The sequence below is a fragment of the Lissotriton vulgaris genome, chromosome 11, assembly GCF_964263255.1.
Source record: "Lissotriton vulgaris chromosome 11, aLisVul1.2, whole genome shotgun sequence".
Lineage (NCBI taxonomy): Eukaryota > Metazoa > Chordata > Amphibia > Caudata > Salamandridae > Lissotriton > Lissotriton vulgaris.
Window position 1 is genome coordinate 75786202 of NC_141699.1, and position 22735 is coordinate 75808936.

Below are 22735 nucleotides of genomic sequence, written 5' to 3' on the forward strand. Positions count from 1 at the left end.
TTGCGAGAAGCACCCCGGACCCTCCTGGTCCACTCAAGACGCCATCTTAGGCCTACCACGTGGCCCTGAGAACTGCCAAGGCTTGTTGCCCCATCCTGGGCCCAGCGACGCCGACAGCATCATCCTTCGTGGGACAGCTCGCACCTCCGCCGTGGTCGCCGACAACGCCTCCTGGTCCGTGAGACTGCAGAGCCTAGCGTCGCCCACTCACCTGGTCGAGGTGACGGCCAACCGGTGCCTTCCTGGTACCCTCTGACTACTGGCTAGTAGTACGAACTTGGTCCCCTCTGCTTTCAGGTTTCATCAATCTCCGATCCAGGCTTGGATCTCTACGAACTATTCAGCACTGGTCGCCGGCCAGCAACTCCTTTTCTTCCGGCTCCTGGCTCGTCAGCGAAGACCCCGACGCCTGTAAGACTTGTGCAGCCGCAGCCCTCGTGGCTAGGTAACTCGGCATTTCGGTGCCTGCATAGCCTCCTTACTCTAGGGTCCCGAGTCCCTCGCTTCCGACTTGCCTTATCGGGTCCGCCCGAGACCTTAATCTTTCCGTGTCTTCGGACACTTGTTTTAATTGTGCACTTGAAGTATTTGCTAAAGAGATTTGGTTTGTGCTTAGTACCCTGTCCTCATAAAGAGTACAGGGCTGTTGTGATTCTTAATAAATATACTGTTTATTTTCATAACACTTGTGTGGTGTCCTTTCACTGGGTGTTCAAGGGGTACATGTGTGGTAAACAGCTGGCTTAACACGCCCTCTCGAGTCTTTAGCCTTAGACTGCTCGTATCCACGCTACTAGGATAGCTGGTCTATAGGTTGACTTACAACCAAACACCATAAGGGTCGTTGGAACGATACATAGCGGTCGCTAGAATAGCGAACGTTGCATATCGGGCTAACTTCTCACAGTCCTGTTTCCTAATGAGTCCGATCATCCGCTCTATAATATTTATACAGTGTTATTCTAAACAGGGAGAAGATGTAATCACCGCCTTTGATACCCTGTGCGCTGTAATTTCTGATGAACCCACAGTCAAATCTAGGAAGAAGACTCGACCGACCAAGGGCTGGTTCAATAAAGCCTGCTCGAAAGCACACACTTGCCTCCTGAACGAATTAAAAAAATCACCCAGGGACAGAGGGGAAGTTGCCAGACTAAGAAAAGAATATTATAACATCATTCATGAACGCAAAGAAGCTCTCAAAAAGGATGCCTGGGCCTCACTAATGGAAAAAGCCACCTTAAGAGACAGTTCCAGCTTCTGGGCCATTATAAACAATCCCTTGTTTTCCGGAGAAGCTAACGATATCCTAGAGGCCAACATCAGTGAGGAGGATTGGTTAGCTCATTTCAAAATCATCTATGGGAGTGACCAAATATGCGAAACACCGACTATCCTCAAATCTAACTCCCCCAAGACAGCACTCTCCTTTAACATGGAAGAAGTTGAAAAGGCCATAACCAACACAGTAGGGAAGAAAGCGCCAGGCCCAGATGGCGTTCCAGCCGACATGTTCAAGGCCAATGTCTCTTTCTGGGCAAACATCCTGACCAACGTCTTCAACGCCGCCATGAAACATAGCTTGCCTGTTTCCTGGTCACACGCCACCATCATTCCAATCTTCAAGAAAGGCCAGAGGGGAGACCCGAGGTGCTACCGCCCCATCTCACTTATCGACTCGTCTTTCAAAATCCTAGGGAAAGTGATACTGGCAAGGATTGACGAGTGGGCTGGCAGCAATAACATCTTATCAAATGCCCAATACGGGTTTCGAAAGGGAAGAGGGACGGATGACCAGTGCCTCAACTTACATCTGATCCTAGGCAAGTGCACTATGGCAGCCAGCGGATCAATCTACCTAGGGTTCATGGACCTGTCCACAGCCTTCGACCTAGTGAATAGGTCCAGGCTGTGGGACATCCTCCTGGAACTGGGGATGGACCCTACCTTGGTTCATTTTCTGGCTGAGGCCCATCGGGACCTAGAAGCATCCATCAGGATGACGTAGGAAGGAGCCTGCACAGCAGGATTCAAGTCTACCAGAGGGGTGCGACAGGGGTGTATTCTCGCCCCAATGTTATTTACACTCTATATTAATCACCTTGAATCTACACTGGAGCTGGCAACACTCGACGTCCCGCGTTTTGGCGGACTGTCCACCCCGGTCCTCCTTTACGCGGATGACGCGGTGCTCGTGGCACGTACCCCCCTTGGGCTACAAAGACTATTGACATCCTTCGATGCTTTTATGACCTCCCTTGGTCTAAAAATCAATTCAGACAAGTCCCATGTTATGGCTGTAGGCGGCAGAAAAAATAAGGATTTGAAGACTTTCTACTGTGCTAACACTTCTATTTCCAAAGTGAGAACTTTTACCTACCTGGGGGTAGTATACGACGACAAGGGTACGTGGACACCCCAAATATCCGTCAAAACCAATGCCATGAAAAGAACAGCAGCAGCCATAGTCGGCTTCTCAAAACGTCTGGGTGGTAAGCCCACGGAAGCAATGCTGGCACTCTACAGAGCGAAATCAATATCAGTAGTAAGGTACGGGGCTTCCATCTGGGGTTACTCGAACAACATAGAAGCAATACAGATGGAAGAGAACAGATTTTTTCGTATGCTTTTAGGATTACCTAAATCAACAGCCACTTTCTCTGTCCATATGGAACTAGGCCAGGGGTACATCAGTGACATCATCAAACAATCCCCTATCTTGATGTGGTTAAAAACATGGCTGAACTCCAACTTAACTCTGAACCACACAATCATGAGAGACTGCCTACTCCTGGACAATATGAAAAATATCCCGTGGCTAGCATATATTAATAAAACACTAACTTCCCTGGGCCGCCCAGATCTCTTCCACACACCAGATGGCATCGTTAAGAATGACCTGGAATGGTTCAAATCGACTTTTTTAAAAGTGAGAGAAATGGAGCGGGAGAGCTGTGAGCTTGCGAAACCCACAGTGAGGGAGCACTATATTTCTAAAACTACACCGGCCATTGAACCTTATTTAACAGTAGTGTCTATTCCATTACATCGCTGGTTATTAACCAAACTAAGACTTAACCAGATTCACTTTCTGTTAAATGACTCTAAGGTATGGGCCAAGCCAGAGGACTTAGCGGCCTGCAAATATGACGGTTTTTCTCTGCAGGACACTGCTCATTTTATGTTCTTCTGTGGTATATATGATCTGCCCAGGAAAAAGTATATTGTCCCATTGCTTAAGAACAAGGGGTTCGTCCAAATCAAGCCTGCCCTATTTTACTTAAAAAAGTTAGACTCACCACTAAATATGTTTAATGTCGCTAACTTCTTGGTAGCTGCTTTCCGCATTAAAAAACGTTCTGGAAATAGATAATTTAATAGTCTTGACAACACCCTATGGAATTACTGAAAAATTGCTGCTTTTTTTTTAAACACTTTGTAAATATTTTAACTGCTCTATTTTAACTGTGACTGCAACCCGATGTAATTGCACCCCTTAATTATGTATTTTTGTCTATGTGCTTTTTATGATTCGTTATGAATCGAAATAAAGTTGTTTTGAACTTTTTGAACTTTGAACAGTGTTATTACAAAAATGTAATTTTCTAAAGTGCTCAGAAATATTGACATTCAAAAAATATCTCTGTTGCATAGACATATCCATGCTTCTACAGCAGCTCGAGAATATCTATGGCCCTGCCTTGGACACATGCTGAATGTACAAACCCTCTCTTCAGTGGTGTGTAAAAGTTTGGAGTAGGAGAGAGTTCATTACCTGGTACTTTGTTGCAGCTTCATTAACATTTTTGTTTGTATCTCCTTGTTGATATCAGTTTTCACTTGAACTCCAGTCTGTTTTGTATGGCTGAATTTCTTTTCTTGATGTATAAATGTTGGTGGATGAAAAAGGTGTATTCTTTGCGTAGACACAGCCTGTAAGGTAACATAGCAGGATAATGCAACTTGCTACAGATTTCTTTATAAAAACAAATAGTAACAGGTTATGATCCCAATTAGTTGAGTGACTTTTGTACTTGTCAGGTGATTAGTGCATTTTCTTTTATATCACATATGCATTTAATGCCCTTATTACCAATAGTACCTCTCATTTTTCATCACTGCATTCTTCCAGTAATTGTGAAGTGTCCTAACATGAGGGGTTGTATTACCTTTTTCTTCCACGATACTCATTTGAATTTCAGAAAAGTGTGCATTTATATTGGGTGTCGCAATCGGTTTCATAAATCCATATTTAGAGGATGAACTGCAGCCTTTTCGTGTACCACAAGGTGCACATTAATCTTCTCCTCCTCTCAGAGTACATGTTAAAGCTGCTCTGTCCATCTGTGTTAAAGGTCAGCTGCCTGGCCTACAGCTAACATTAGTGGCTGCCACACTACTGGAACCAATGCTCAGCACAGCCATCAAGCCGGCGTCCAGCAGAGTTCTACACTGCCGGAGACCCTTGAAATACCAGAGTGCAGCGCTGCGGAGGACCTGGAAGTAACCGGTCACAGCACTACCATCAAGTGCTGGGGACAGCAGAGCTCTAGAATACAAGCAAGACGCTGATAGACAACAAAACTCATGCCGTCACATCAGATAAACTTAATATAAATCGCTTACCCAGGATAGGGGGCACTGTTATCCTCAAGAATATATGAGGATATGTAAATGTAGAGGTATTTGTATAGCGCACGACTTCCCGGAGGCATCTCGGCGCTTGTACGAATACCACTGAGGAACCCTTCCTGGCCTTTCCCTGCGAAGTGCCCACTCCTGGGCACCCCCAAGGTGAAGCCAGGCATCCTAGCGTTATTGGGGCAGTTGTGGAGATTAAGCTAGCTATTGCCCAGAGTTGCAGAGTGGGACCCATGATTAGAATAGGCACCAAGGCGAGAATTAACAGGTCGGAGGAAATAAGCCCAAGACCTGCCGAATTGAACCCTGGTCCCGGGCCAGACTTCTGCATCAGGGTCTGCCGCTCTAACCATTGTGCCCCTTAGTAGACTACATTGTCAGCTAATCAAATACAATATTATTTCAAATCCTCATTCTTGAGACAAGGTAAACATTAGAAACTGTTAGGGTTTATTAAAAGTTTGAAGTTCCTTACAGAACGCAAAATATGGTTGGTGTCAAAATCAGGGAAATGCATATATTCATAAATCATATGTAGGGAAATCTAATTGTACATTTTCTATATTCAGAGTATACAATAAATCAGTGTGAGTCTGCTCTATAAGCATCACCTCCAAAGTAAGAACTCTTTTATAGGAAAATACACAGTAAAAATCACAATGGGCATGAAATGATTAAAATGTCAAATAGGCTCAGCAAAACAAAATGCAGAATACAATGCAAAATTATCTATCACCATCCTCTAAATGAATAATAATTAGTCCCCTTTTGCCCTAATGTCTTCTCCTGTGGCAATATAAATCTGTTTACGCATAATACAATGACACTTATGAAATAAATAGCCCACTGATTTCAGGAAGGAAGAACGCAAGAAACAGCAACATTTAAGAAGAAAGCTTCCGCTAGTTCTTAGAATGTCTTTTTAATTCGCAGATGAAGATACAGGCGGGTTCCAAAACATTTTGCATTCAGTAATGCTTTCAGTGCACATTTTGCTGAAAGTGGGGCCAGTGGTAAATGGTGGTAAATAACATTCTTTCAAATGCATGCAATTTTAAAGCGGTAGATACAACAATATTTTGTTTACTTTTATTGTTGGAAAATGTATAAAGTCTTAGTGAAATAAGGATTATATTTTTTATAAAAATGTTCTTTCTATTGAGCCGCAAAGCCCATTTCCATGTCTCAGGGAGTGATGATGAGCATCCCAGAAGAATATTGCATGATCCCTTTATTCATCATGTAGTTTACCATCTCATGAAGAGTGAGTGATTCCACTGAAATTGTTTTCAAGGAATGAGATCTGCATAGACCTTGTGCAGCGATCTGTCCATACGATAACATATCTGTTAAAATTGGTTGCTTCATTCAGGTCCGACACAGCCTTTCATTCTGTTTGTTTTTATCTCTTCTGCAGTTGGTTGTTGATGGTCTTCTGCCGATACACAAAGATTCGTCTCTTCTGATCTCCCGATTCCAAGAGTACTTGGATTATGTCGATGTGCGATACTATGTGATGACTGGCATAAGCGACCATGTCTCCAAGGTCACCCAGAAATCAAAAGAGGTACAAGAAACTTGTCTAAACCTCCCACTCTCTTGCCGGCAGAAATCTTTAAATGGCTAACATTAAGGGTTGGATCATTAAATAGTGATCCGTAGGGTAGGTTACTTCCTTAGACTTGATCCTCAAATGATTGTAGTGGAATTTGTTGAGTTTAATTCTTAATGTACAACATCCTGATCAAGATTATGCTGACTTAGGACAATAGCTAGAACATTCTCAGAATCAATTGTTGCTGCGTTCTCAATATCAAAGTTCACTTTAATAGAGAACTCCAAAACTAATTCCACTGGTTCTTAGAGTGCCCAGTTTAGCAGAGAAAGGATTTCCAGTTTTTTCTATCGCAAAATAGACCCAAAGGTATTTGAGCACTTTACATGAGCACCAGTTACATTACAGAAAGCCTTGTGTATGTGACCAGTCTGACTCTTGTCCCTGAGCACAACTGAAGCTCAGAGTTACCGCTGAGGAAGGACAAAGGGAGGCTTCCTGGGCCAATAGAGCAGGGAGCCTGCCAGAGGAGCCGATCTCCGTTAAAAGATGCTTAATGACTAATGCATGCCGGGTCAGTTTACAGAGATAGGATGCTCCCACAGACTTCTTATCTTCTTAAACACAGTTGCCTCACTGTTCAATGTCTTGCAGAGCTGTCTAGACAACTCTTAGTCAGATAAACACTAACTATATCATCGGGACATACATTGTAGTCTGTGGCATAGACGATTGTCATTGGGGCACGAAGTTCCTCTCCTGGACTTTTATTTACGAGTCTGGTACATAATGGGAACTGAAGTCCTCATTCACCTCCGTTCACCCCAAGTTCTAGACCTTAGGGGCTTTGTATAATGTGGGCGCTGCCAGCATGCTGTTTTGGAGCACTTGAAAGGCAAAAAAACCTCGATTTTGGGGTTGAGTTTAGAGTAGTCGTTTATTTCAAATGTACAATAACAGAAATATGCATGTGTGTGTGCTTTATGTGATATTGAATATCTGTGTACGATCCCTTCCACCCACCCTCTCATCCCGGTTTCTCCTCCCCCCGCCCTCCCATCCCCTTTTCTCCACCTAGCGTTTCTTCTCCCCCTTGTCTCTGTTTCTATCTCCCCGTCCCCATTCGCCACCCCCATCCAATTGCCAAAGCCAAAAGCTCGGTCACAGGTGTGGCCTATTGGCTTTGCCAATGCTTGTTACCTTTTTAAATTTTTTTTCCTACAGGCAGTGCTTCCAGTCTTCCAGCAGAACGTCTTTACACTTGCTTCCTCCATCATGATGCCAAGCGACGCGGCAGAAATGAACAATTACTTGGTGGAACAAGGTGAGTGTTATTTTTTATGATAATCCAACTTTGTAAAGCAACTGTGCATTAATAAGCTTGAAAAACCAACCTTCCTTGTAAATTCCAGGCTTTTTCTTATTTCACAGTGGTGTGCCACCTGATCTTGTTTCAAAATTCAGTTTAAATAAAGGAGTAAGGTTTAATATGTAGGAGATCAGGAAGTGGGAATTCAGTTTCAACAACTGAATGCATTGGGCTTTATTTAAAAACTCTCCAGGTTCATCATTTGGTCTATTATATGGGTACTCACAAACATTTTCCCAGATGCCAAAAGATTTTAATTTTGCTTTTTCTACTTCTTTCATCATTATCACATATAAGAGGGTCTCAAAATACACAAATTCAGAGTGTGGGCTGTACAAAATGTTCTCCTGTGTTTGATTTAATAAGATATAACGTTGTTCATATATAATAGGAGCCCAAGCCACCCACATTGTGCACATAACAAGTGACTTTTCTCTTTAGTTCACTATTGGCGCTGTTGTCAGGGTGTGGGGGCATAAATGTTTCTAAATTGATAAGTGAAAAGTATCACTTAAAAAAAATATTCTTCATAGCGCACTAATATAATCTGATTTGCTATGGTGAAAAGATTCTGCATATTTAGTATACTTTTAGAATTTTGAAGAAACGTTAGCGTATTTTTACACTTTTGCTGCAAGACGTCTTTTAAAAATGAATGTGTTTCTAAATTCAAGAGCATGACTCTCTAGTTACCTTGTTTCTTTAACACAAGTTAACCTTGAAATAAATTCTTGCCTGCCTCTTTAACATCTTTATTTTGTTAGTGCTGAGTCAAATAATCAGTAGCTCAGTGCTCAGTTGACCAGAGGACTACTTGTAAAGATCAAGATGGCCATGCATTGAGTATCAATGGTCTGTTAGGATACTTGGGGTGGGAGGGGGGAATTCGGTGTTGAGGGGGGTAATGGGAGGCTCAAAGTAAGATACGATTAGGCTATCATGTTTTCGGTGTAAACCTATAATAACTGATAAAACCCCATGAAAGGGAAAAGAGCACACACCAGTGGAAACACCTGTACAACCACAATCTAAATGCCATTCATAGAAGGGAAAAGGAGACAAAAGATTCATTTTAATTTCTTACTGAAGGGGTGTGGGAGCGCAGACTTGATAAACAGGCGTGGAGGCTGCGGTAGAGGTTTAACAGAAAGAGGTTTATTAATAATAGGGTGAGATGTAAAGAGTGGTGAAGATTCTCCCAGTTGTTGTTGTTCTTCTGATGATGATTCCTGTAATGAGCTGGAAGGAGTTGATATGAGCAAAGGTGTTGTCTCCGTGTGACCCCGAGCCGTATGTACTTACCGGCTCCGCCGTAACTCTCCTGAGTTACGGCCGCTCCCCAGCATTCTCCGGACACCACCTCCTCGGACCAGCTTTCCTCTCCTTCTTCTGGGATCCCTGGCGTTCTGGCGTCCGGTGAATCGGGTACCGCGTCTTCTCTGTCTCCTTCGAGTCCCGCGACTTCTCGGTCGTCCTCTCCACTCCTGCGTTCTCTTCCTCCTTCCGCGCCAACTCCTGCTCTCTTCACCCTTTGAACCTGCCCCTCTTTCATTGACTCGCGTTCGTCTCTTCCGGTGTGCGGCGGTGGAACTTCTGGGTCATGCCTGTAGTCGTCTTCCTCCTGTGGAAACACGGCAGAGGAACATGGACGTTGTAGTCCATTGGGGCGTTACTGCCATTGCAATCTTAACCGTTGGTCCCCCCTCGACGCTACTCCGGTGAGTGTCGGGTCCTTCTCACATCCCCTTTCCCTTGCTGTCCTTCTTCTAGGGTTTGTACTTTGAGGATATCTAGACAGGTAATCTTCATTCCCTTGGTCTTTCCCTTTTCTATGTCTAGTAAGAAATCTAGACGGTTGTAAGGAGAGGAACCACCTCAGTACCCTCTCGTTGTGACCCTTATTCCTTGCTAACCATTCAAAAGGGGCATGATAAGTGAATAGAATGAATTCTCTTCCTTCCAAATAATACCACAGGGTTTCTATAGCCCACTTGATAGCAAGGGCCTCTTTCTCAATGGTAGCATAATTCTTTTCTCGGGGAAAGAGTTTACGGCTAATGTACAGAATTGGTTTTTCCCCTTGTGGTGTTTCTTGGGATAACACAGCTCCTAGACCTAGGTCTGAGGCGTCTGTTTACAAAATAAAGGAACGTGAATAGTCAGGACTGATCAGGACTGATCAGGACAGAATCAGAAGTTAGGGATTTCTTTAAAGACTCAAAGGAATGCAACACTTCAGCAGGAGGAGATTTGTAATATTTCTTCTGTTCGGATGTTTTTCTGCAGAAGGTCAGTCAGTGGTGCTGCCGTTTTGGAGAACCCAGGGTTAAACCTTCTGTAATAACCCAATAATCCCAGGAAAGCTCTTAAATCTTTTTTGGTTCTGGGTAAAGGTATTTGTGAAATGGCCGATAATTTGGACGTCTGTGGTCTTATGACTCCTTCTCCTAATAGGTATCCTTAGTACCTAACCGTCTGAGCAGCCAAATGACTCTTGGCTGGATTGATTCTTAATCCATGAGCTCCTAATGTTTTAACGACTTGGGAGAGGTGTGTCAAATGCTGATCTCATGTATCGCTGTATATCACAATATCGTCGATATAGGCCCCAGTCTGAGTATCATGTTCATGGCTCTTTGGAACTTTGCAGGGGCCCCATGTAAGCCAAAGGGTAACATTTTGAACTGGTATAAACCATCAGGGGTTGAGAAGGCTGTCTTTTCCCGTTCTTCTTTCTTTAGAGGTATCTGCCAGTACCCTTTGCATAAGTCCAGGGTACTGATATACTTGACCCTCCCTATTCTCTCCACCATTTCATCCACTCTTGGAAGGGGATATATGTCAAACTCCGAGATTTTGTTTGATTCCCTAAAGTCGATACAGAATCTCACTGACCCATCTGGCTTCGGCAATAGCACAATGGGCGAATTCCATTCGCTTTGGATGGTTCTATAATATCCATCTGCCGCATCTTTTGTATCTCCTCTGACGGCAGGATTCTGGTATCCGGTATGGTCTTAATCTAACCCGTTTATCCGGAGGGGTTTTAAAAGTGTGTTTAATGAGAGTGGTTTTCCCTGGGGACGTGGAACAAACAGGGGAAAGAGGTTGTCAGACCCTTGCCAGGTCTTTTTCCAATGTACAAGGCAACTCTGGATCAATACACTGCCGAAACAGTGGTATTTGGGGTTTCACACTATTAACCGACACAGGAACCGGTCCCTCCCATTTCTTAAGTAAATTCACATGATATATTTGGGATATTTTTTTATTGGAACCTGTCTCTATGCGATAGGTCACTGGGGTTACCTGTTGGATTACTTTGTAGGGACCCTGCCACTGGCCCAACAGCTTTTGATCTGATGAAGACATCATAAGCAATACGAGGTCCCCTACTTGAAAAGACCTAGGCTTAGTCCCTTTGTCATATTGCTTCTTTTGTGCAATCTGTGCATTCTCCAGGTTGTTTCTGGCAATGTTTCGAATTTGTCTCAAATGCGTTTTCAGCTTGGAGACCTATTCAGGAAGAGGTTTAGTGTCATCTTCTTCTGTTTCCCAATGCTCCTGGGCCATGTCAAGTAATTTACGGGGCTTATGTCCATACAATAATTCGAAGGGAGAATACCTGGTACTTTTCTGTTCTTTACATCTGATGGCGAATAGAGCCAAAGGAAGGATATCTTCCCATTTCCGGGCTTCTAGGTCTAACCATTTTTTCAGTGTGGTCTTGATGGTAGCATTATACCTTTCAACCAGCCCATCAGTTTGTGGGTGATAGGCTGCTGTTCTGATTTGTTTTACCCCTAGCTGTGTACAGATATCTTTCATCATCCTGGAGATAAAGGGGGTCCCCTGATCGGTTAAGATTTCCTTTGGGAAACCCATCCTAGAAAAAACACAGATCATAACCTTGGCAATATTGGCTGTATCGGGTCTGCGAAGTGGTATGGCCTCTGGAAACCGGGTAGTGTAATCGACTATGACAAGTACATATCTGCACCCACTTCTAGAGGGTAATAAGGGCCTAATATTATCCATGCCAACTCAACAGAAAGGTTCACATATTGATAGGAAGGGGAAGCAATGGTGCCCTCTGGGGTTGATAACGACTGTGTTTTTGACAAATCGGACATTCCCTACAATATCTTTTAACCTGATAATATATACCTGGCCAATAACAATTTTCTAGGATGGCTTTCTCTATTTTGTCAGCCCCAAAATAGTCCTCTAACAGATGGCTATGAGCAAGATACAATACATTCTCCCGAAACGGCTCTGGAATTAACAGCTGAGCTTTCTCATTTGGGTTACCTTTCCTACATAGTAGGCCGTTTCTAACAAAGAAATAAGGACCTACATGTTGTGGGTCTTCTTCCTCAAGTGCCTTATTCCATGCTTCTTGAAGGACAGGGTCCTCTCGCTGGGCACCATGGAAGTTTCTTTCTGTCTCCTCTGGGTTTTCCACAGAAATAATGGGCACCACCAGGGAATCCCTCCCTTTCTCTGCCCTTCTTTGTCTTTGACTTTTCCGGGGTTTAGATGACGGCCATTCCCTTTCTGTCTCTGTAGAAAAAGGAGCGGAGGCTAACCACTCTTCTTCGGCCAGAGAGGACTCTTGTAACAATTGTGGTAGCTTAGCATAATCATTTCTTAGAATAGCTTGTTCGAGCAACCGAGGTATCAGTCCCACAGTTAAGGATGTTCCTGAATCCTTGGGATGTTGTAACATCACCCAAGCAGTGGGGTATGGTTTGGTGTCACCATGTACACATTTAATAGCCACCATTCCTTCTATAGGACCAATGTTACTACCAAGGTCTTGGGGCCCGACTACGCTGTGTAAGCCTCCAGTGTCTGCTAAGGCAGTAACAGATTGTCCATTCATGGAGACGGTACACCTATATGGGGGTTACTTTTTTTCTGGGGGAGAGCAGAAGTAAGTACGGGCCATCCCTATCTCCATGGGTTCCTCTTTTTGGGGCAGAACCAAGCTATATGCCCCATTCCCCCACATTGAAAACACTGGGGTCCTTCCACAGGTGGTCGAACAAACGGGATACTTGGCAAAGGGCCACTGGGAACGAGAGCAAGAGGTTCAGGCTTCTTGGCTAATGGGGTCTGGAAGGTCGATGTGGTGCATGTCCCCCTGTTTTCCCTGTAACTTCTTCTCTTCCCTTTTGGAAGTCCTGTGCCCTATTATATGCACTGGCTATCTCCACTGCTGATTCTAAGGTGAGATTGGCTTGCTGTCGGACCCAGCGTTGAATGGATGTTAGATACTGTTCTAGGTAAATCTTAGCCATGATCCCGTCCTTGTCAGTGGTTGCAGGTTTTAGCCAACGATCCGCCATATCCTTTACTCTGAAGTATAAGGCACAAGGGGTTTCTTGAGGACCTTCCTTCATTTGTCTTAGTTTTAATCTGCATGTCTCTCATCGTCTATTCCTAGCCTTTCCAGAATGCATTTTTTTATAACCGCATAAGGAACAGCCCCTTGAAGGGTAGCTGCATAGTATGGCGCTTGTAAATCACCAGACAAAAGAGGTCCCAGATATTGGCCCCATTTTTCTGCGGGCCAGGACGCTGCATTTGCCATTCGCTCAAAGTTACTAAAAAAGAAATTGGGGTCCTCCCCGGCTACATATCGCTGCAGTACTATGGATGGCAAGGTGGTGGGGCCACGTTGATGGCCTAGGGCTTCTGTGAGTTTATCCATGACCGCTCCGTGGGTCTGACCTTGTCCGGTTATGGCTTGTTGTAACTTGCCTCGATCTTCCTCTACAACAGTCAAAAAATGTTCCATGACTTTTCTTGGGGGTTCCTGGTTTTCAGCCATTTTTGCTAGGGCAGCCTCCATTTTGCCTTTCAATCTGCTTCTGACACCACTTGTGGGAGCGCAGGCTAGATAAACAGGCATGGAGGCTGCAGTAGAGGTTTAACAGAAAGTGGTTTATTAATAATAGGGTGAGATGTAAAGAGTTGTGAAGATTGTCCCAGTTGTTGTTGTTCTTCTTCTGATGATTTCTGTGATGAGCTGGAGGGAGTTGATATGGGCAAAGGTGTTGTCTTGCTCTGTAGCTCCTCTGGACTGTGATGGTCTCCCTGGAGGCTCATAGGAGGATAAAAGAAACAATAGTGGAACCGTAAGAATGGGGTTCTAAGGTTAGGGTTTGTTCTCCCTTCACCACACCGTTGTGCTATGTCTATGTCGACCATTCAGTGTAGAAGGATTCTGAAGTAAAGAGCCCAAACAAAAGTAGTTCAGAATGAGAGGTTCAAGGTTTTTTTTAGGTATTACGTGCCTAAGAATGGTGATACACAACCGTATAGTAGAGGGCGACGATAAGTAGTATTCACAAATGTATTTAGTAAGAAGCTTCTGCCAGCAATACACCTGTGGTGCCCCTCTCGCTTCTTTCAACAGGTAAGGACCTTCTGGCAACAATACATACCCTGTGACCCTCCTGCTTCTTACCCCCCCCTTCCTCTGTGTGACCCCGAGCCGTTTGTACTCACCGGCTCCGCCGTAACTCTCCTGAGTTACGGCCGTTCCCCAGCATCCTCCGGACACCACCAGTCCTTGGACCAGCTTTCCTCTCCTTCTTCTGGGCTCCCTGGCGTTCTGGCGTCCGGTGAATCGGGTCCCGCGTCTTCTCTGTCTCCCTCGGGTCCTGAGTCTTCTCCGTCATCCTCTCCACTCCGGCGTTCTCTTCCTCCTTTCGCGCCAACTCTCGCTCTCTTCACCCTTTGAACCTGCCCCTCTTCATTGGCTCGCGTTCGTCTCTTCCGGTGTGTGGGGGTGGAACTTCCGTGTCATGCTGTAGTCGTCTTCCTCCTGTAGAAACACGGCAGATGAACATGGACGTTGTAGTCCATTGGGGCGTTGCTGTCATTGCAACCGTAACTGTTGGTCCCCCCTGGACGCTACTCCGGTGAGTGTCTGGTCCTTCTCACAAGGGGCCAATACAATGTCACTTTGTTGTATGTGGTAGCAGCAAAAAAACTGGTTTAACATTATTTTGCTTGAGTTTTGTTGTTTAGGGATGTCACTAAAATATTTTCTTCTTCCTTTTGCTTTTTTCAGTTCTGTGGTCTTTGGTCTCAGATTCAGGGTTTAGAAGCATGTTTTTGGTCTTATTTAATTATATCATAAAATTTAGAAAATCGATAAATATCAAAATCATATTTGATATTTTGGCTATGTCTAATTATTTCCCTGATAAGTAAAATGGCTGGTTTCATAAGAATGCTTCCCAAAATGTACCATCACATTTACCCACGGACAGAGAATGGGATACATCTGCCCTCTTTTCTAGCAAGTTATTATTGATAGTAGGCGATTGCCAAATACCTCAGGAGAAAATCATTCAATGCTAGTTGTAATGACCGGTATATGTGCAAAGAGTACTGTCACCAAGCATCTGGGATAGTGGTGAAAACATGACACCAGCCTTTTGGAAAACATGGAACACTGTGTCACATGAAATGCTGCTGCATAAAGTTCATACCAAGTTCAACAAAGAATGGAGTGATATTGTTTGTATTTGTAGTGATTCAGCTACGTATATGAAAAAGTTGTGTAATCACCTGTCAAAATAGATACCTGAGCTGAAGTGCTTCCCTGTAAGAGATCCTTGCCACTTGCTAGATGGTATGATTAAAGCATCTTTACAATGTTAAGAGTTTTTAATTTAAAAAAAATCTTTTTATTAAAGAAACAACATAAATACATACAGTAAAGACAAGTGCAGTGCAGTGATCAGCCTTCCCAGGTGGTCATAGTAAGGTAGTACAATCAAGATAAAACATATCACAGGGTCCATGGCGTAATCACATATATCGTAGTTTCCTTTATATTCACACATCAAATGTTTTCGTTATCAATCGGCGATGTGGGGGGATCGGCGAAAGGGGTACAGACAAGCCCCTACTTTCATTCCATGGGCCCCAGATTTTTGTCCATTTATGCGGGCAGCCCCTACGTTCGTAAATTACCCTCTCTGCTTGCATACACCAATCCATATCTGACTACCAGTCTATGTGTTGTAGTGGAACCCTTCCCTTCCATGTTCTTGCTATATTCCGTTTCGCAACCATACAGCCCAAAGAAACGCACAACCGTGGCTTCCCAGATACTTAAAAGACAGAGTCGAGGGGAGACATAAGTAGGTTCCTTACTTATCCGGGACATATCCAATGTAACCTTCTCCCAGTACCCTTGAAGGATCGGACACTCCCACCACTGATGTATGTAGGTACCAAAGCGGCCGCATGACCGAGGACAAGTCGCGGAAATCTAGTATCCCCATCCTGACCAGCGACAAACTAGTATAGTAGACTTGATGGAGTAGTTTAAGTTGAATGAGTTTAGAGAGGGAACGGATTGCCACCTCGCGAGGGGAGGCAAGGGCCAGTTGTCGTCTATATCTCCTATGTCGGCTGCCCGTTTTGAGCGAGTTCTCTCCTGGGTGTCTGGCGTGTTGGTCAGGATTTTATGGTAGGTCATAGAGATAGCCTTTTCCTGGAGATAGTTGTTCCATCTTCAGAGTTAGTGAAGAATGCCATTACCTTTTGTCGTCCATTCTGGTGCACTGTTTCAGTATGCGTGGGAAGTAGAACGCCAAAATTTCTCATTTTGTGCTCTGTGTGGCATCAAAGAAAGAGTCATTCCAACCGTGTCATTTCACCGGTGGTTTTCAGTTCGTGGAGCCGTGATAGCTAAATTATCCATGTGGCGACTGTTTACACACTACAACGTCAGTAATCCAATACAAAAAGCCCTGGAATGGATCTGATCCTTCTTCACCGGCCGAACACACAGAGAAAGGCTACCACCATTCCACTCAGAACACACAGAAATCAGCTGCGGAGTGCCTCGGGCGCCTCACTGAGCCCACGCTCTTAAACATCTACAAGGACCCGTTTGCTGCCATCGTCGAGAACCACAGACTCAACATAGCCTCCTACGCCGATGACACCCAGCTGCTTTTCTCCGTCACCAACAAACCCACAGTCTCTACGAACGACTTCCACGTGGGATGAAGGCTGTTGCCACCTGGATGAAGGACAGCTGCCTCAAGCTAAACTCAGAGAAGACCGAAGTCCTCATTCTGGGCTCCACCCCCTCCACCTGGGACGACTCTTGGTGGCCCGCAGATCTTTGACTCCCACCCTCCCCCACAGACCACGCCCGAAAGCTTAGCATCATCTTGGACTCCTCGCTCACCATGAACCGCCACATCAACGCCGTCTCATCATACTGCTTCCACACGCTACACCTGCTTTGAATTATTACCCACCGAGTTCAGAAAGACAGTCACCCACACACTCATCAGCAGCGGACTCTAACTGCGGCTACGCGTTCTACACCCACATCACCCAGAAACTCCTCAAACTGCAAAGTATCCAGAACGCCTCCGCCAGACCCATCCACAATATCCCCCGCCACCTGAGAGACCTCCACTAGCTCCCACTCAACAAAAGAATTGCCTTAAAGCTCCTCACACACATGCCTACAAAGCCCTACACCACACTGGACCTGCATACCTCAACCACTGTCTCGCATTCCACACACCCACTAGAGACCGCGACTCTGCCCATCCAGCACTTGCCGCCATCCCACATATCTGCAAGACCATGGGGGAAGATCCTTCTCCTACCTCGCAGCAAAGACCTGGAACACCCTGCCTCTCCACCTAAGGCAGTCACCGTCGCTGCCCCAATTCAGGAAGGACTTCAAGACCTGGCTCTTCAACTGATCCACAGTGCCTGCCACAGATCAACATTCCACCACCCTTACAGGTGAGTTGTCACCCTTTACAAGTCGCTTCATTGATTGATTACAACATTTTTGCTTAGTGATGATGCCAAAGGCAAGAAATGTGAGAATCTTTGGTCGCATATGATAGTTATGTGAAAAAAAGGACACACTACTGCATTCTTAGATTTTTACAGGAAAACATGACTGCTGTAGTGGACATAATTAAAAACAAGCATTGGCATAGCCAATAGGTCTCGCCTTTGGGACCTTATAAGTGTTTAGCCATACAACAGTTGATGTTGTTGCACCAAGGATATTGTGCTGCATAACTAAATACTTATAAGGTCCCAAAAGTGAGACCTATTGGCTATGCCAATACTTGTTGCCTCGGCCTCCATTGCTCTGAGTGGGGGTGGGGCCCTGGAGGGCATCCCCCTTCCTACTTGGTGCTATGGCACCTTAAACCGGTTTTTACTGGCCCCTGACAGCTGTTATTGCGCCGGCCCTTTATACCCCCTTCTGGAGCCGACTCTGCCATATATTACAGTACTTCTAATGTTGCACAGTGATTTATGAGCGGGCATCAATCAGCTGTATGAAAACTGCAAGGCACAGATTTAGAATATGATTGCTTTTTTCCTAATGTTTTGTTATTCTAAGGTTGTTACAAGGTTCCTTTGGGTAATAGATATTGTCTTATTAGTACAAACTACCCCACTCACTGCTACATGGTGTAATCTTGACTTTGCGCTTCTCCAGACCAAGCAATGTTAACATTTTAATATAATGCCTACCAGCATGATGTGTAACCTTCATTGTCTGGGTAAAGAGGACCGGGTTTTCGTAGACAGGAAAGAATGGCGCTCTGCAAAATTTAACGTAAAGTGTGAAGTTGGAAACAATTTGGTATGGTGCTAACCGGGAAGGCGAAACCCTACAACCTCTTAATCTGTCAGGAGAATCTTAGCACAATTGAATATAGCAACAGTCCCGTGCACTAATACAGTCTAGTAGGACATCAGGTTGACGTAATGTAGAAGCAAACGGACCCAATCCAACGTTGTTGTTCTTGAATTCTTTAATTGGTCATCAAACAGAACGACAACTGCCAGCCGACATGTGTTTCGTCAGAGAAACAGTGTACTCCGACTCTTCAGGGCTCTGTGGCTGAATTCAAAGTCTGTGGTATCCAAAAGCCAGTGATAATTCCAACCCGGAAAGGTCTGATCAATCTTGATGGGGCAGTTGCCTGACAAGAGTAAAAGTACGAACTAATCCAAATATATTGCGGGTCTAGACACCAGTACTGGTGCTCGGGTGTGTGTTGCCACCACAACTAATACATTAAAGGATAAGGATAATACCCCGGATCAGTCCCGGTGCAGCACGTGTATGTGCTGTCCGAAATTAATTTGTCTGTACGTGTTCCTGCGTCCTGGCGTTTGTGATACAATCCTGGGGTCGGCTGGCTGTTGTCTTTCTATTTGATGACCAATTAAAGAATTCAAGAACAACAACGTTGGATTGGATCCATTTGCTTCTACATTACATCGACCCGATGTACTACAAGACTGTATGAGTGCACAGGACTGTTGCTCTTACCTTCATTGTCTTGTATAACATTACTTACTTGTACATCGATTTAGGCACTTGTATAATATGTGTGTGATACAGAGCACTCGGAAAACGTTTATTGGAATGAGTAGCGCTATGAAAGAAATATAAATAAAAAGGAAAGCGTTGTTATTAAAATCGCTAGTAGTAAAATTACTTACAAAGACATATACATTCTTACAGTGCCTGCATTTCTAATACAGTGGTTGTTCAAATTAAAACACCCAGCCAGGATGTGAATCCCAACAAAAGGAGGGGTGATGTCCCTTGAACTGAGGACATTTTGTAAGTGCTGGAAGTAAAAAAAAAAGTTAGCCCCCTTATCCTAAGAAAGTTGCTGCTCCAAACATAAATCAGACACCTTGCTGATTGTGTCCCAGTGTTGGCAACTTATTCCAGGCCTGCCGATCCAGGACCAGGCTGAATGCCCCTCCTTCCCTGCACTGCGTGCCACAGACACCCTGCAGATACCGTTTGCCAGGTATTCCCACCCAATGTTAGATGTTGCCTGAAAGATTACACACTGTAATGCTGTACTCTGTGCATACGCATGGTACATGCCACAAACTATGTGGTTTTCTATGCGTCTCTGCAAGTTATAATCTATTAAAAATGATCGCAGCACTCCCTCTGTTGGTCCTCCAACTACAGCACACTTTGTGAATCCTGACACGACACACAAGCCTTGGAAGGAGACACAGCAAGGTACAAGTGGCACATCCCCGCTAGTGTTCTGCCACCACTGTTGCCGACACACGTTTTTTTTTGTCACATTGAAGCTTTAAACAGGCCCACAGCACAAACATTAGCGGCCTTACTGTGGAATTGCAGTGTGAGGGGAGTGTAAATGATATATGTGATGATCGGTTGAATGCGCCACCGACCTACCTGACCCTTTCCAGACCATCAAGCACTCGGCTGCCAGGGGGCAGGTGTCGCTCTGCGTGCTGTTCCGCGGTGAGTTGTCCTCAGACTTCCCGTAGCTGGCGGAGTCCATCTGGTTGACTCTAGGCATGTGTTTTTTCTTCTTCTTTTGGAGTCTTTGCTTGGCTATCGCCAGGGATTAGTACATACCGAAATAGTTCACAATGACTGGGACGGGCATGGCCATGGTCAAGACTCCTGCCAAGGCACAGAGGGCCCCCAACAGCATGCCAGACCAGGTCTGGGGATACATGTCCCCATAGCCCAGTGTGGTCATCGTCACCACTGCCCACCAGACGCCAGTGGGTGTAAGTGCTCCCACTCTGGTCCTTCGGATTGGCCCCGATCCGCTCAGATTAGTATATCATGGTGGCAAAGATCAAGACGCCCAGAGCCAGGAAAATGATGAGCAGCAGGAATTAGTTGATGCTGGCCCGAAGCGTGTGGCCAAGCATGCGGAGACCCACAAATGGAGTGTCAGTTTGAAGATGCGGAGAATACGCACGAAGGGCACCACCCTGAGGAAGCCTAGCACATCGTGTGCAGCCTTGGAAGAGAGCACGCTCAGGGCCACCTCCAGGTAGAAGGGTAGGATGGCCACAAAGTCAATGATGTTCAACATGTTCTGATGAAGAACAGCTTGTCGGGGCAGCAGATGATGCGGATAAAGAACTCCAGGGTGAACCAGAGCACGCAGACACCTTTGATGTAGGTCGGCACCGGCTCTGTGTCCACTTCATGCACCACCAGCACCTCGGTGGTGTTGTTGCCCACGGACACGTCTCAGTCGCATTCCTGTCCACGTTGAAGGCCTCGTGCATCTCCAGGCAGAAAGTTGTGATGGAGACGAGGATGAAAAAGAGGGAGCCGAAGGCAACCATCTGCAACCAGAGGAAAATAGCACATGAATCAGAGTGCATACATCAATGACAGAAAGAAGCACATGGTGGTTTATAGAGAGTAAAAGTCAAGTGGTGTTAAAGCACGTACAGGGGAAAGGAGGACATGGGAAAAAGGAAGAGGCAAAGAAATAAACACAGGTTGAGGAAAGAAATAGAAAAATTAGAAAGACGGTGAAATGAGTGAAAAGGCGAAAGTGAGAGAAGCAGTAGATAAAAGAACCTGTCGGCAGTGGACAGGAAAATGATAGATTAGGCAAAGGGCAGATAAAGGAGGCTGAGTGGGAGAGCAGAAGGGATACGAAATCGCAGGACAAAGGATAAACATGGATCCAGAAGGGGACAGAAGAAAGAAAGCGAGGCACAGAAGAAACCAGCATTGGCCGCGCGGCCGTGTGACTTTCACGGAAGCGAAAGTGATGGCGATCAAGCGCGGCGGTAATGTACGTGCGGGCGCGAACGGAGCTGTGTGTGCGCGCACGCGAAAGTGAAAGAGCTCCGCAACAGCTCGTGCTTGTGTGCTTAATAACAAGCTGGTGGCCAGCAAAAGCCTTTTAGCAGCACTTGAAAAACCTGCTTACTCGCCAGATCAGCGCATGGGCTGGCTCTAGCGAGACCTAAAAACTAGAGTCTGAAAACACCCTTTTCTACCAAGTGTTAAGCGTAATTGGTGTAGATGTGAAACATCTCCTTGAGAATAGGCTGGGCAGCACTTTTAGTGACTTTGGCACTGCAGCATGTTCCATGTTGGAACGTTTGCCACTTGGTAAGCAAAGAAATAATGTGGAACTATTCAGGACATTTAATTTTACAGTGCATGAGAAATGGGTTGCAATGAAGCTTAGAAATGTCCCTTCACCAACCATAGCATTTGAAATCAACGAAGCCTCACTGTGGTACTCTGCACGAGTTCTTGATCCCTTCCGTAAAGGGGAATTTTCTCCAGACTTTGAAACGTACTGCTTAATTTTTTACTTCTTCAATAACTCTGAGAGCATATATGCCTAGTTCAGTGCATAAGTTGCGGAACCTGTCCGAGACAATCTCAAACTTCAGGTGCACCAGTATTGGCATGGAAAGCTATGTCTGTGGCCAAAGTTGGCAAATTGTGTACTAGCTGTTTTAGTGTTGCCAGTCTCGAGTGCCAATTTTGAGAGGGCCTTTTCACAGATAAAAGTTTACAGGAGAAAGAAAGAGCAAGCGCGCATGACCAAAGACTCCCAGAAGAAGTATTGTATGGTGTAGTTTGATTTGTAAAAATTTATTTAGACCTCATATACAATGTACATACACTATCGGTGCAGAACGCAAGCAATAATAAAAGCAAAACATTCCATAAACACAGGAAAATACGGTTTCTGTTGTTTTTAGTGGCGCTAAAATGTGTAACTCTGATAACCACTGTTTTTTAGGTATTTAAATCACTGCAAAGCACTGAAAACCCCCTACCAGAATTTACCAATAATAAACACTGAAAACAGGAACTTCTAGATAAGATTTACTTGGAAAAGGCTACTTCCTTGAGTAAAACGGATGGCCAGCATAGATTATTCTGCCCATTATACAAACAGATTGATCATTAACCGAGCAAAGATCTGGTGAATGTATGAAGAGAGATGGAGTATAAGGGAAGGGCATGTACTTGTCGGGGAGAAAAAATAGGTAAAAATAGGTGAGAAAATTGCAAATTGGGCAGCGAGCAGTGTTGCAAACGGTTTTATAACAAATTGAGTGTGCCATGTTTGATCTTTATCGACACACCATTGTGAGGCTGTAAATTTGCCCAGTGGTTTTTGATTCCACTATTGTTTTTACTAAGCTGTAGATTTCTTCTGTGTCCCACCCTCTTACAATGAATACATACCTCTCTCAATGTATCACTTTGCAAAGCAGCTGTCTGGATTATCCTGTAGATGGGTGTAGGACAAATGTTAGTATATTGGAAGTGATCAATGGAACAAAAACAGAAAGGA

General features: G+C 44.8%; 1 protein-coding gene and 1 pseudogene across 1 annotated transcript in view; one reads left to right on the forward strand and one right to left on the reverse strand.

Moving 5' to 3' along the window:
* Positions 1 to 22735, forward strand: part of NOC4L (nucleolar complex associated 4 homolog) — a 155670-nt gene that overhangs the window by 85285 nt on the left and 47650 nt on the right. The window contains exons 5-6 of the mRNA XM_086942729.1: positions 6059 to 6208; positions 7421 to 7520. Coding sequence (XP_086798855.1) covers positions 6059 to 6208; positions 7421 to 7520 — 250 coding nt within the window. The remainder of the gene's footprint in view (positions 1 to 6058; positions 6209 to 7420; positions 7521 to 22735) is intronic.
* On the reverse strand, positions 12982 to 20744 carry LOC147679001 (voltage-gated potassium channel KCNC4 pseudogene; annotated as a pseudogene).